Below are 14649 nucleotides of genomic sequence, written 5' to 3'. Positions count from 1 at the left end.
TTTAAGTCATAATTATATATGTCCAATCGGTCCATCTATTAACTCAAAAAAACTTTTTAACAGATTACGTTTAACATGAACACTTGCATGGGACCGTACACATTGAACAAGTAGAATTAGTTCACTAGATTTACTCATTGAAATAATAAGTTTTTTTGTTTAATGATTAGATTGATCTGGGATTAATTTAGTCACTTTGGATATTTATTTAATTAGATCAAATGATGGATTCAAGTGGATTTAAATTAAGTGATTATAATATTTAATTGCTTGAAATAAAATTAAGTAAATAAAATTGTGTATGCATTTTAATACAATAAAAACGTGGTGACTTCCAACGAGATTAAAATAGGGTTTGCGTACGATATTTAATTAGATAATTAATTTTAATTTTTTTACTTGAAATTAATTAACAATCCAAAATATATGTAAGCCTTAATATTAAAAGGTGACAAACACATGTATGGAGAAACCTTGCCACCCAAGCAAGCAAGGAGGTGGCATTAAGAGTATTTATTGGGCTTGATTTGCCGTCCATAAGATTTATTATGCCTTGAAGACTCTTTATTTATTGACAATTCTAAATAATTAGACTTCTAATTAGCTCTCTCTAAATATCTTATATTGATTGAAGAGATAATATTGATGGTTGATGAAAATATATCATTTTATGAGAATTAGAATATCTAGTTGTCAATCCACATACTCAGTTTGCTCAAAATTGTTTTTTTTCTTTACAGAGTTCTGAGTGAGCATTATACAACTTTCTCTTAAACGAATCAAAAATCTCTTCACAAATGTATCTATGATGGAAATTATGCTACCATAATATAGGAAAAATAATAATAATGCAATGTTGAGAAGGGAGAATTGAATAACTCAGTGATGGATATTTATAAAACTAAATTGGATTTGCACTGTCTATAAACAAATATGGACTCTGATAAAACAATCAGTGCTAGTCTATGCTGCTGTTTCTTTCTTTCTTTCTTTCTTTCTTTCAAAATTCTTTAGCTATCCATGCCCTCAAGATTTCTAGGCAAAGATAAAGTTACCCATTTAAGGTATTTTTCATCCCAAAGGAACTCAGCTAGCCTTAGAAGAGATTTGGTAAAGGCCTGCTGCTGCTTGTTGAGGTTGCTCTTAAGCATCTTCAGCTTCACGGCGTTGGGATATCTTGAGAAGGTCGCCACCGATTTCTCGGTCGTCTTCTACTTTTTCTCTTCGGTTTCCATCTAAATTACCTATGTAACCTTCTGAATTCATGCCCCGGGTAAACCCTCTTTCATTTTCTTGTACATAAGCGTGAAAATTGTTTCTTGAAGGCTTTATCTTGGAGCAGAATACTTCTCGAAAGTTGTTCAAGCAGCCACGGTCATATACTTGAGGCCTTTCTACTCCTCGGTAACGAAATGTCTCATATGTGGTCTAAAGAAATAAATACAGTATAAGAAACTCTTGATAACAGAAAGAGATGTATAGTAAGTAGCTCACATCTATGTTATACCAACTCTTTATTTTTCTTATTATATTCTTATTTGATACTTATGTTGAATATTTTAGACACAGGTATAAAATATGGTCCTTTAAATATATGAGAAAATTCGAATTAGACATATATCCATATTTGACATTCACTCCCAAGTTAAGTCTAAATAACATAAAAGTCAACATACTCTCATCTCCCTCCCCCTCCCCCATCCCCTCACCTTTTTATTGTCCGTTCTCCTTGTTGAAACTGTTTTGGCATCATGCCAAACCTACATTCTCCAAATACATCAAAGCTATCATTATTCACATATCCCATCCCATCTTACATCCATTACTTTTAGCACCTGAACATTCTTCCATAAATAATTCACAACCTGCACTTCAGGTTTCAGCTTTTGAAAGAGAGAAGAACGAAAATAGAGAAAGTAAATAGTAGAAAGATCCTAGTCCATTTTGTGTATGTTCCCATTCCCAAGGTCTATATTTTTCTTCAAAAGAAATTTGTAGTTTGGCTTTCTAGACATGCTTGGCTGGTATCATATACAGATAACAGGAAGCTAAAAGCAGCATATCAGAGTACTAGGCTGCAACCACTTACATGAAGAACAAAATACAGGTAATACTTCCTCCCCAAACCTCCCAAAAATTTAGAAGGATACTCACCTGGTTTGTGCCAATAAGATATAAGTGGAAGCAGGTAAGTCCTCCAACAAACCAAAGGAAAATGAAGCAATAAACCATTAGTACCACCGAAAGTGGTGACTCTTTTATTGCCTTCCAGACCGTTCCATAGTCATTCGTAAGGAATTTTATGTTCAAGGCAGACATTCCAAAGATAAAGATGCAGAGGATGGTTGAAGACGAAATGAACAAAAAGAATGACCGGTAGTTGCGCTGCATATACATAGAAGGTAAGTTACTCTTTTGTCATTGAGCAAATCTTTCTTACAATGATGACGTTTATCAACATCAAAACATCAATTACACTAAAGATGGTACTTCAGTTTCCTGTTTTGTTGGCAAAGGATCTGAAGATAATAAAGTCTAGAAATATATTTTTGCACATGTGAATCTTTCGATTGTTTGTAGTGCATAATTTAGATTTGGTTTCTCATTTTTTTTGGCAATTTTAAAAACATACAGATTTCAGCAAGTAAATAGACAACTATTTAAAAAACTAGAGAAAGCCTGATACACTTACCATTCCGATGCACTGGCCTACCCAAGGACAATGGTGATCAAATCGCTCCACACAATTATCACATACAGAGCAATGTGAGCAACGAGGTGGACGATACAACTGGCATGTGATACAATACTTCACCCTAACAGGCACACCATTGACAATAACTTCTTTTGTGGGTGGTAGTCGTGGGGTTGGTGTTTGTCTCCCAACATCAATTGAAGCTGAGGAATCATAACATATCTCTTCTGTTGGTGGATGTAAATTGCGAGGAACAATTCCAGGGTCTCTGGCAGAGGTAAGAAGAAGCAGTAGTAATACCTGTCATAATCAATTAAGGAATTACATTTGAAAATTTGTGGTTTCAGTAAAAAATAAATAATGATAATAATCCTACATGATCATATGAATAATATGAAGAAGATTTATTATTTTAAGTAAAATAATAAATAAATATTAAATTATTATTATTCAACAAAAATGTGATTCAAGAGTTATCATTAATAATTTTGCTTCTTCTTCTTCTATTTTATTAAGGTTTTTTTTTTTTCAATTTCTTCTTAAATTGGGTGGTTTTCTACTGTGGAGATCCAATGTGGCAAGTTAACCGACCACATCAGCTGTCCCATTAAGACACTAACGGAAACTGTTAATTAGTGTCTGTTTGTAACTTTTTTATAATGTTAGCGACTGTTTTGTTATTTTTCAAAAATTGAGTGACTGAAATAAAACTTAAGTGACTGTTTTGTTAGCTACCCCAAAGTTGAGGGGTGACTGTTAGTGGAATTTACCCTATATTACAAGGTGATGTTTTTTCAGGCAGGAATCTAGAAAAGAATTGAATTACAAGGTGATGTTTACAGAGAAGAGGGTTTTATCAAAGGAACTAACATAGATTGTGAAAACTACTGTCACCATTAGAATTGCATAGCCAGCGATATTTCCTGAAGTTTCATCAAAAAGGTTCCGTGCAACATTTGTACAGAAGATAATAACGGGAACAATGATAAGTAGTAAGGTAATAATCAGCGACTTTGCATCTGGACCAAATATCAACCTCCCCCTGAAAATAAATTTCTGCAAGATGAAGCCAATATAAGATATATATGCAGAAAAAGTCCACAAATTAGACTAATAAATATAATGAAAGGTTTCTAGATATTAGAACATACGAACTTATAAACATGTATGCATAAGCACCTATGTATATGTATCTAAATATGCCACATAGAGAAATATGCATTCATATATGGTCATTTTGCTGAATGAGGATAACACTAATGTATCTGAACAAACTAGAGAAATATCATTAGTAATCATAAGTTCAAAATATAATGGTCAGCATAAAGCTCAGTATTCCAGTATAGGACAGCTAAGAGCTGCATTTCCATGTTCACCTCTCTCCAAAGGGAAAGTTTCCTTTCAAGATCGAGTCATTCAAGTTTTCTTTTGAAATTTTCCATCATAGTAGAGATATTCTGTAGATATTTTGAAGCCCATCTTGATGTAAATTCAACTTTGATACTTCAGATTGCTCCAAATGCCAATGATTTTTCCTCACTCGTGCAAATATGATCTCTTTTTGAAAAGCAAAGTGTGCCCTTTTAATAGGATAATAAAAGTTCCACAAGCTACGGTAGTAGAATCTTACATATATAGCTCCTACCTCTGCAAACTTCGATATCATTAGTTTGTTGTAGTATTGTAGAATATAATCTCACACAAACTAAATGTGAGTTTTTCCTTGTTTGAAGCACTTAGTTGCTTATATCAAAAGTCTCACATCACTTCTTGTATTTGAGTTTGACTTGTATACCTTCTCAAACTCTCCACATTACAAGCAACTTTAGATGTCAAATTTTAGTTTCCTTAGCCTGGTGGAAGAGCTACATTCCTAGCTTATTTCATTGGGTTGCCTGTTCTACACCGATTTCACCAGTAGTTGTCAAAAGAGCAATAAAAAAGGTTTCACATTCCCTAAAACTTTTTTTCTTCTTTCATTTAAATCAAGGTATCTTCCATGTCCGTTTACGGTCCATAGAGAATAAACCTATTAGGATTTGTGATTGCCCCTCCCAACAATATCCTTTCTAAGATTAGCATCTGAGTTCTCCCATGAGAGTGTAATGTACTTTACCACTACACCCAACCCTTGTTAATACATTGCCTACCTCTTTAGTTGTCAAAAGAGGAATAAAAAAGTTTCACATTGCATATATACCTCTTGTACCTAAGTCCCCTATTAGAGTCTCCACCTTACAAGCTAACTTTTTGAGGTAGGGTTTAGTTTTACCAGCAAAGGAAGTCAGGTATGGATCCCAAGGGAGACCTTTCCGACCCTCTTTGGTTCATATGGTGAAAATGTATTTTGACTCCCCAAAAACTAATAATTTATTTAGACCCTCATAACTTAAACTTCTATCTTTGAGGCCCCGAAAATTTATAATTTAATCTTGTTCCCTCTAACATAAAATTTCTGAGCTTCGCAAGTGCCGTAAGTCCTGAACCTGGGAACTCCAAAGTCCTATACTACTTAATATGTTTCCAACCCCAAAGAAAAAGCCTATACAATTTGGTAGCATGAAAGTAGGTTCTCCCCAAGTTTGTGAGTACCATCAACTTTACTGACTTCTAAGAGTGCTAATCAACAACCAAAAGTTGTCTAGTAGAAAAAATTTTATGGTCCACCTAATTGTTTACCCTCTTTCAAAGCGGCAGTGAAGTGGGTAGGGTGCAACAACTAATCCCCTAATGCACGGTCACAAAATCATGTCTCAAGAATAATAGTAAGGTGGTAAGCCGGCCTAATCCATTTAGAAGGCCAAAAACTCGACTTGGGATGTTTTGTACTGTGTTTCATATTGCAAGTTGCTCTTATGAAGCTAAACAAACATAGGAATTGGTTGAACTTTCATGAAAGTAGTAACTATTTCACATTAAGCATGACTGTTTTCATTTATTTAGGCTCTATTTCATAATATTTACCAAGAGTACTGGTGGAGGTAGTTGGTTGATGCATTTCATCATAAGATTCAAATGCCAATGAATTCATAATGGTAGTATATACATATGCATTGATTACATGCCAATGAACAACCTACCTATCCTGGGTTTCTTTTAAAGAGCCGAACCATGGCAAGAAGCTGACATGAAAATAAAGATGGTAGAAACTAACATGTAGTGAGAAAATAAACCAAACCATACATCAAAATGAAATGCAAAATTAAGAATTAAGCATTAGGAAGCATAGAGAGAAAGCATACATTTTTGCCCTTCCAAACTTCATACAGACGCTTAGCCATTAAGGAATAATGTGTTGAGATGAACAGTCGTCACCAAGTTGAGATGACAAAAGAGAAGAATATTTGAAACTTGGTTCCGGCCATTTCTTTTGTATAAATGAGAGGAAGAAAAGAAAAGAAAAAAGAAAAACAGGCGGTTCGGGGGTTCAAAATGAGCTGGAAAGAATGATGGGTTTTGTGGGATTTTTAAGATTTGCTTTTGGTTGTCCACTTTTCTTTTTATACTTAACCCCTTTATTTCTTTTTCAGTTTTTAATACAATTTTCAGTCATTTTCAACAATATGTGTTTATTATTTGATTGATTAGTTTCATATATTTAATAATTTATGTTTTATTTATGGCATATTATTAAAGATAAAGGCTTTTGGTTTTGTGGCAAGTTGGGTGTTTCAGAATCTTTGTCATTTTAAGTTGGAAGTTTCAGCATACCGAAATATTATGCTCTCAATCGCAACCTTTTTGCGTGTGTACATCTAGCAATCTCAAGTCGAAACCTTAGTAAGTATCATGTATGGATTGTTACAGGTGGTTTAAATTTACATATATTTTGATTACTTGTCAATGTATTTGCATGGTATGATTGGATATGATAATAGTTATACAAGTATATTAATTGTAAATATAATTTTATTTATACAACGTACCATTTAATTTTAATTATAGTTATACAAATCTATCCCTGGAATCAAAAAGTAATGGTTGATTGGTTATGCATAGGGAAAAAGGATCTCCCTTGATAATGATAAATGGGGTAAGTTGGAATCAAATGCTATGAAGATTTAGAGCAAGGAATATTTATTATTTCAAGAAAATGTTCATGGGGTTTTGTTTGAATGACTGAAATAACCTAGCCTTGAGGTTAATTTTATAAGGTTTGTAAGGGTAGTTGTGGGAAATGAGACACCAAAGTAAGGGTAGGATTTGTCAGTAAAATAATGGAAGGTAAAGCAAAAGGGGCTGTTGTTTCTTGTTGGATCGGCAAAGGGACAAATTGAATTTCATTGGTACCAAAAAGGTTGGTCTAAGTTTTCTTACTTTCATGGCTAAGACTAAATAATTTTTTCCTAAATATTTTCTTTGACTCAAAAATTATTTTCTAAGAAAAAGGTTAGGGCACGCCCTCTCACAATATGGCAATAGAGCAGGGCAAGATGACAATTTTTTTTTTCACTTTCACCTTTTTTTCCTCACAAATATTACATTCAGCTCTACTTAACTTTTTATTATTTTAAATTTAATACTGCAAAAATATTATAGTCCATAGTATATATTTTAATATACAAATAGATATAAATCTATATATTATATAAAACCAGGAGTTAAAAGGATATTTTAAATTGTATACAAAATCAATAAATGTATTGTAAGGATAAAAATTACTAGGGATAATTTAGACATTAAAAGTTAACAAAAGCAATTTAAGTGTTTTATAAAAATAATTAATTTATTTATAAACATTAATTATTATTATATTTAATTATTTTATTTAAAGTGTATATATATTTCCAACTTCTAAGAAGACATTAGAATTAATTTTTAAGAGTTGAGGAGGGATTATAACTAATTCTAAGCCTTGTATTAAAAACAAAAACTAGAAATCGTAATGCTACACCCATACTAAAGGAACTAAATAAAAAAATTCACCTTTTACTTTTCCTTAATATAACTAAGTATTTTTACCTTTTATATATATATATATATATATTCTATTATTATGTATTTAATTAAATAAATTTTATTTTATGGATTTTATTTTAATTCTAAGCTTAATTTTTACTTATATCCAATATTAATTTTAAAAATTTAACCTTTTAGATTAAAATGATCTTTTACAATTATTTTTTTGGAAAACTTTTACAATTATTTTTCAAATCTTATTACTGTATGTATATATATTATTTTCAACTGTCTTGAGCCTTTTACAATAATAAATCGGGTTTATTTACTTTTAATTAAGTTAATAAGGTGGAGTGAAGAGATAGAAGCATTAAAACATGAATTGCAACAGGTGACATCGCGACGTGATAGATCCGATGTCGTAACGTGGTATTTCAAAGTCGCAACATTAGAAGATTGAGGTCGTGATGTCGAGTGGCTTGAGGTCACGACGTGGTAAGCTATTTGACAACGTCACGACCTGGAAGAAATGATGCCATGACGTCGGTCCTGAGATTTTAAAACTTTACAATTTGGTCCTCTTTCAAACTTGGGTCAATAAAAGAGCTTTTGTAAGCTCGATTAAGGATCGGATTTGATTGTGTAACTTAATGTAAATGTGCTTAACACTTAATTACATGCTTGAATGAATTTTTAATGTATAATTAAAGGTAGTTTCTCCGGCAACGAATGTAGCATCATGTAGCTCAGACCCGTCGATCGGGTCGAGAGAGGGGTGTTACATTAGTATTAGTTAAACATTAGATAACCAGTAAGCTAATATTTGTTTCAATTTTTCTTTGCATGCAAAAACCATCGAGGACAATATACAAAGAGTATTAATGTAATTCATGGATAATTTTATTAAAATAATTTGTTCAAAAAAATACAAATGTAAATAGACGAAATTATTACACTTAGGGCATTAGATCCAATAAAGCCAACTCATTTAAAATTACTTCCCTGACCGATAAATAACCTCGCAATTCAATGCCCAAGATTTAACTTACCAGTAGCATTAAGAACTAGAGAGATCTATTCTAAACAACAAACTCATTTTAATGGGTTCACTTAAGATAGATTACACATCCAGACCACATAATAGTAAACTACAAAAAACGAGTTATGTAACTTCTCACTAGTATCAGAATGAATTAAAAATTATAGATTTAATTATCCTAATTGACTCGGCAACCAATCTAAGCTATAGAATACCAGTCGGAGATTCAGTAAACCTGAGCAGTTGTAACTAAAACAAAAAATGCATGGATACTAAATAACAAATAAGAAATAAAGCACGAATAAATCTCAAAAATTTATTAAATCAAACTTTGATAAAACCTTTTATTGGAAAAAGTGAGTTTAGAAACCCATAAAATAAAGAAAACAAAATAAAACTAAGAACGCTTATGTATCCGTTTCTCTTTTAATCTTAACCTAATAACGTCTATTTATTGGGTTAAAAATAATATAATGGAGAAAATACAAAAGTTTCTTTAATTAAATAATGCATAATTTTTTTCTAGGCTTCTCGATAATTTTCATGTCAAACTTACTAGCCATTTTTGGATGTCTTCTTGACGTTTTTGGGCTTGATCCATGAAAAAATCTTAGCTAGATCTTTTAGTTCCTTTTGAATCAGTATATTATGGGCCCAAAATACTTAGCAAGATCTCAATTGAAGTGGACACTCTTTTAGTGTTTCAAATGAATACTTGAAATCTCCAAGATTCTCTCTACCGATAGAACACGGCAGTAACCTTGTGAACGATGGTAACGTTGAAAACAACGATGGTTGCCAACAGATAGCAACATCACCAAAAAAGTTCGATTTAAGGATAAAGGAATGGATAGCGTTGAAATGTCAATTGATTCGGTTCCAACCACTATTGTTTCTTGGAAATATATGCTCCTAGGTAACTTTGTTAATTTCAAGGGGGAATAAGGAGAAGGCGGTAGGGAAACTTTTGATTTTTTTGAAGGTGATTTTACTAAATCATCAATAAATGGAATACCTGTAATTCCTTTCTCAAATCCGGTTTAAAATAATCTACTAAAGGATTTGGAAACCACTATAGTGGTTAAGCTTTTGGGGTGAAACATTGGTTTTGTTACTCTGCATAACATGATTTCGAGTCTGTGGCAACTCAGAAAATTGTTTCAAGTTATGAATGTGGAGAATGGGTATTTTCTTGTAATACTACAGTGTAAGGAAGATTATGAAAAAGTTCTTACCCAAGGTCTCTAGATTGTCTTAGGTTAGTATCTTACGGTTCAACCATAGACACTAGAATTTAATTATTTTCAACCTTTCTCGTCGATAGTCATGGCATGGATTTGATTGTCAAGCCTTTTCAGTTATCTGTACAACAAAAAGATCCTTGAAGAGATCAACGGTTTAATAGATAAGGTTGAAAAACTTGATTTTAACACAAACAATAGACTAAGGAGACATTTTACAAGGATGGAAATTTTTGTGAATTTAGACAAACTTTTAATCGCCCAGATTCTAATCAATGACAAACTAAAAAAATTGAATATGAATCTACCTTCTATCTGTTATTCTTGCGGGTAGTACGGTCACGTTAAGGAGTTTCGCTCGTTCTTACCAAATTTTTTTTTAAGATTCGATGAACTCTATGGTGGATCTTATATCTTCTCAGATTAAACCCAAGTCGAACAAGGCTATAGTGGTTCCAGATAACAAGCAACAAAGTGCAGGGACTGATTTTAATCAGCAGAGGTTAGTTTTCCTTTTTTATTTTATTTTATGAATTTATAAATATTATTGGAATTTTTAGGAATGTGCTAGTAGTAAGTTTCCTCAAATTTTTCAAGAATACAACCGAGAATTTAAACCAGACATTGTGGGACAAGAGTTGGTGGAAGTAAGGCTGATACAATTATTGTTAACCTTGGCTTTCAATATTCTCATCGGGTTGAGGTTGTAGGTTTTTCAAGTGGCATTTGGTTCGGATGGAAGGATTCTATTAAAGTTGAAGTGGTCTTCAATCACCCCAGTTTATGCTAATTCAGATTCTCGACAATTCTCTATAGAGGTCAATTCTGGTTTTTTTTGTTTACGGTAGTCCGGATAACAAAAATAGGAGGCTTTTATGGGAGGGTTTACACTCGGTGGTGCCTGATTCAAACATACATTGGATGACAATAGGGGATTTCAATGCTATTCTTTCTACTAGTGAGAAGACGGGAGGGCAGAAAGAAGGGAAAGTGTGTTCCACCTTCGGCAATTTTATCGACTCCATTAAGCTCCATGATCTTGGTTTTAAAGGTCCAACTTTTACTTAACAGAGAGGTGAAGTCTTTGAAAGGTTAAACAGGGCCATTTGTAATGATGCGTCGTTTTCAGATTTCTAGGGCTGTTCAATATCCCATATTCCGAGGCTCAAATTGGAGCATTGACTTCTTTTCTTGTCTCAAGGGGTTGAGCCAAATTTTACTAGAAATAGGCCTTTCGGATTCATTACTGGTTGGGTCGAGCATTCGGGTTTCTTTGATTTTGTGCTGGATTCTTGGAATTTCAATGCTAATATAGGGGCCTCTATTAAGCAATTTTTGAATAACCTGAAGCATTGGAATAGGAATATATATTGGCATATCGGTACTCATTAAAAAAGCCTTCTTACAAAGATTAACTGGTATTTAGAAAGCGATGTAAAGATTGGATTCAGAAGATTTGTACAACACTGAGATGAAGATTAGGGAGGAATTAGAAAGTGTACTTCGTCACGAGGAACTATTATGAAAGAATAAGGCTACGTGCAATTGGCTTTACTTGGGAGGCCGTAATACTAAATTCTTTCATAGGCATACCCTCCAGCGAAGAAAACATAATAGGATCTCTACCCTGAAGAATGGCAAAGGTGAGTGGGTTTATGATGATGATGTCCTACAGTCAGAGGTGATTAATTTTTTTCAGCAGCTTTATGGTGATTATCCGGAACCTCTGATGAGTTTACCTTCTACTTCTTTTCCTAAGCTATCTCCAGAAGACGTTCAGTTTCTGGGTAAGGTAGTTACTGATGAGGAGATAAATGCAACTCTTTTTTTATATCGCCCTTTTAAAAGCTCTTGAAAGTGACGATTTTCACGCTTTATTTTTCTAGAACCAATGAGAACAAGTTGGAAGCTCTGTTTGTGGCTAGGTTAAAAAGATTTTTTATGGGGATTATATTGACCCAAGCTTAAATAATACTTTAGTGGTTCTATAGCCAAAAGTCCATGCTCTAGAAATTTTTTCTCAGTCTAGACCCATTAGCTTATGTTCATTTTTGTATAAATTGGTTGTGAAGGTTATTGCTAATTGCTTTAAGGCGATGGTAAGATACCTACGGTCGGTATATCTTTGAAAGCTCAGACGGAGAGAATAAACGGACTCCTCGAGGGCTACTTAAGGCACTTTAGTGCAAACCAGAAGGACTGGAGCTGTTGGATGTTGCTCAGTGCTGCTATAACTTAACAACCAAAAAGCTCTGCGTCGAACTTCAGCCCCTTCGAGTTGGCCCCGGGGCAACAGCCTCTGACGCCCCACACCATTGTGAAAAGAGGGGGCTTGCCCATCAGCCTACTTTGCCAAGAGGTGACAGGATCGCAACGACCTAGCCCAAACCTACTTAAACTAAAGGCTTGGCCGGGTTTGAAGGAAGAAGAAAGTAGACCTTGTTTGTAGAGAAGCGGATAGGAGAGGTTACCTATAGACTCAAGCGATCAGCTCGATGAAAACTCACCCCGTATTCCATGTGAGTCAGTTGACTTCGATTAGACCAGACCGACCCAGAGAGGAACGTGCCCGCGAGGGCACCACCAGATGTTGTAGATGAACCTACTAAAGAAGAAGGTTGAGTATATCATAGCTGACCGCACCATGGGCTAGCCCATACACCCACTGCACGAGTGAAATACTACTTAGTCAAGTAGAAGGGCCAACCTGAGAGCGAGGCGAGCTGGGAACGGGCTGAAACTTACGATTCGAAGACCAAGTCAGAGATTACTGGACCTTTCGCAGAGCGACTCTCAACGAGGACATTAAGACTTAAAAAAAAAATGTTTTCTTAATCCGCCTTTACTAAAGATCAAGGAGTATACTTGTACTCCGGCTAATAAAGGAAAGGTATTTTTTCATTTTAAATTGAAGTTTGACTCTGATTAGATCCTTAGCGCAAGCGCTAAGTAAGCAAGCTACCTTATGTAATGTAAAAAAAACCGAGGAAAATAACGTCAAGTAGAAACGAACAAGGTCTTACGGCACGATCGATCACTATATCTTTTCTTTTTTTTTTTTTTTTTATGGAAAGAGGGGATGATACGTGGCGTGGTATACCTAATCGTTTGGTCAACGAGACGTACGTAAGTCGACATAGCTCCATGTATATGTTCTTTGGAGCTAGAACCCATAAATAGAATGAAATAATGGTGAGCCTAGGGCGACGAATATGGCTCAAGGGTGTCTATACAAAGCCCTTCTCTTATTCATTCAAAGGGCCAATGCACCAGCCAGCCGGTGTGGTGGCGAACACGCTGTGCTGTAAGCCAAGCTGTTCACCTTGTAGACGGAGGAGATATAGAAAGTGTGCCGTGCGTGATTCAAAAGATTCTATAGTAGCACCAGTATATTATTTTATTTCACTTAATTTTATTTCACTTAGCCTGCCTCCCCCATGACTTTCCGGACCAACCAACCCAGATCTGCCCTCGCAAGTCTCTCTGCATTTTGGGAGCAGAGCATGCAAAATCGATCGAGCAATGGATGGATCTTAGAAGAATTCCACTTTGAACGGCACGACTCTTTCTATTTTTTCGCTGGAATTCATTTTGTCTCCCCTCCTCTTTCAATCGACACACTCGACGCAGATAGCTCCGGTGGCCCCGGCTTCTGCCTCTATCAGGCGGCGGCAGCCCCCACCTCCACAGCCACAGCATGGAGGAGCAGCTCCTTAATCCGCACTACAACCAATCCAAATTATCTCCGGATCGATATATGATGATGCTAAACCGAGACCGAGATAGAGAAAGAGGGCTGTCCCTTTGTTGGCTTTTCGAAAAAAAGCACTCATAGGAATGGTGCGAATTCCCATGTTCTTTTTAGTCTCGCTTGGTTTCGAGAGCCTCCCCCTCCCCGTCTCTTACTCGTCTTTTGAAAGCCGTCATCCTGGATTTCTTTTTTTTCGTATGCCGGGGAAAGTGCCTCACCTTTCTACATTAATTATTATTAATATTTCCTTTCCTCAGGTCTCTATAAAACAGAATGAAAAACCCGGGTGAAAACACAAACAAAAAGAGAGAAGAAAAGTAGAAAGGGGGGAAGAAGTCTAGTGCTAGTTCTTACTGAAACTTCCTTGAAGGAGGTATGAAGTGGTAACAGTTCATTTGGGGGTATCAGGAAGGGAAATAAAGATGGCTCTTGTCAGTTGAGAGACCATTTGTCAACTGAGACATCGCGGGGGTTTTGGTTTTAAATGCTTGGAAGTCCAAAATACGTCTTTCTTGATAAAACTTGGGTTCAATTTAGTATCCAATTCAGAGGCTTTATGGGTTCAAGTTCTCAAATAAAAATAAAAAGTATCCACTGGATTACCTAAACCCATACAAAAGGGACAAATCTAAAGCTTGGCCACTTGTTAGAGAAATTCTTTTATGGTCTGTAGGGGATGGCAATTTTGTCAACTGTTGGCGGGACCTTTGGATCCCAAATTTTAGACCTTTGATTAATCATATTCCTATGCTTTCAAATATGGAGATAGGGACTAAACTTAGCGAAATGGTTACGAAAGATGAGGTTTGGAATATTGATTTATTTTGCTTATGGATGATGGAAGAGGTGTTTAGGCTTATTATGGGCATTCTTCAACCTTAGCTGAAAGCCGATCCAGATAGGATTATTTGGGTTGGATCCTCTAATGGAATCTTTTTAATCAAGAGTGCTTATTGGAAAATCAAGGAAGGGTCATGAAATCCAAAAAATGACATTTGGCACCTCCTTCGGAAGTATCAAGGCC

General features: G+C 34.9%; 1 protein-coding gene across 3 annotated transcripts; it reads right to left on the bottom strand.

Annotated features, from left to right (window-relative positions):
* Positions 1-870: 870 nt before the first annotated feature.
* Positions 871-6148, bottom strand: LOC105785383 (protein S-acyltransferase 8). 3 transcript variants are annotated; one of them, XM_012611458.2, is made up of 5 exons: positions 5938-6148; positions 3566-3751; positions 2693-2995; positions 2155-2385; positions 871-1428 (listed from the first exon to the last, which is right to left on the bottom strand). In XM_012611458.2, the coding sequence occupies exons 1-5, from the start codon at positions 5974-5976 to the stop codon at positions 1144-1146; spliced, it is 1044 nt and encodes a 347-aa protein (XP_012466912.1). In that variant the 5' UTR covers positions 5977-6148; the 3' UTR covers positions 871-1143. The 3 variants fall into 3 exon arrangements, with proteins under 3 accessions (XP_012466912.1, XP_052479300.1, XP_052479301.1); XM_052623340.1 differs by having other exon boundaries at positions 3590-3751; XM_052623341.1 differs by lacking the exon at positions 5938-6148 and adding an exon at positions 5776-5853.
* Between the last annotated feature and the right edge of the window lie 8501 nt (positions 6149-14649).

The sequence above is a fragment of the Gossypium raimondii genome, chromosome 11 (genome assembly GCF_025698545.1).
Source record: "Gossypium raimondii isolate GPD5lz chromosome 11, ASM2569854v1, whole genome shotgun sequence".
NCBI classification, from domain to species: domain Eukaryota; kingdom Viridiplantae; phylum Streptophyta; class Magnoliopsida; order Malvales; family Malvaceae; genus Gossypium; species Gossypium raimondii.
The sequence above is the reverse complement of the archived record's forward strand: the minus strand, read 5'-3'. Positions and strand labels throughout refer to the sequence as shown.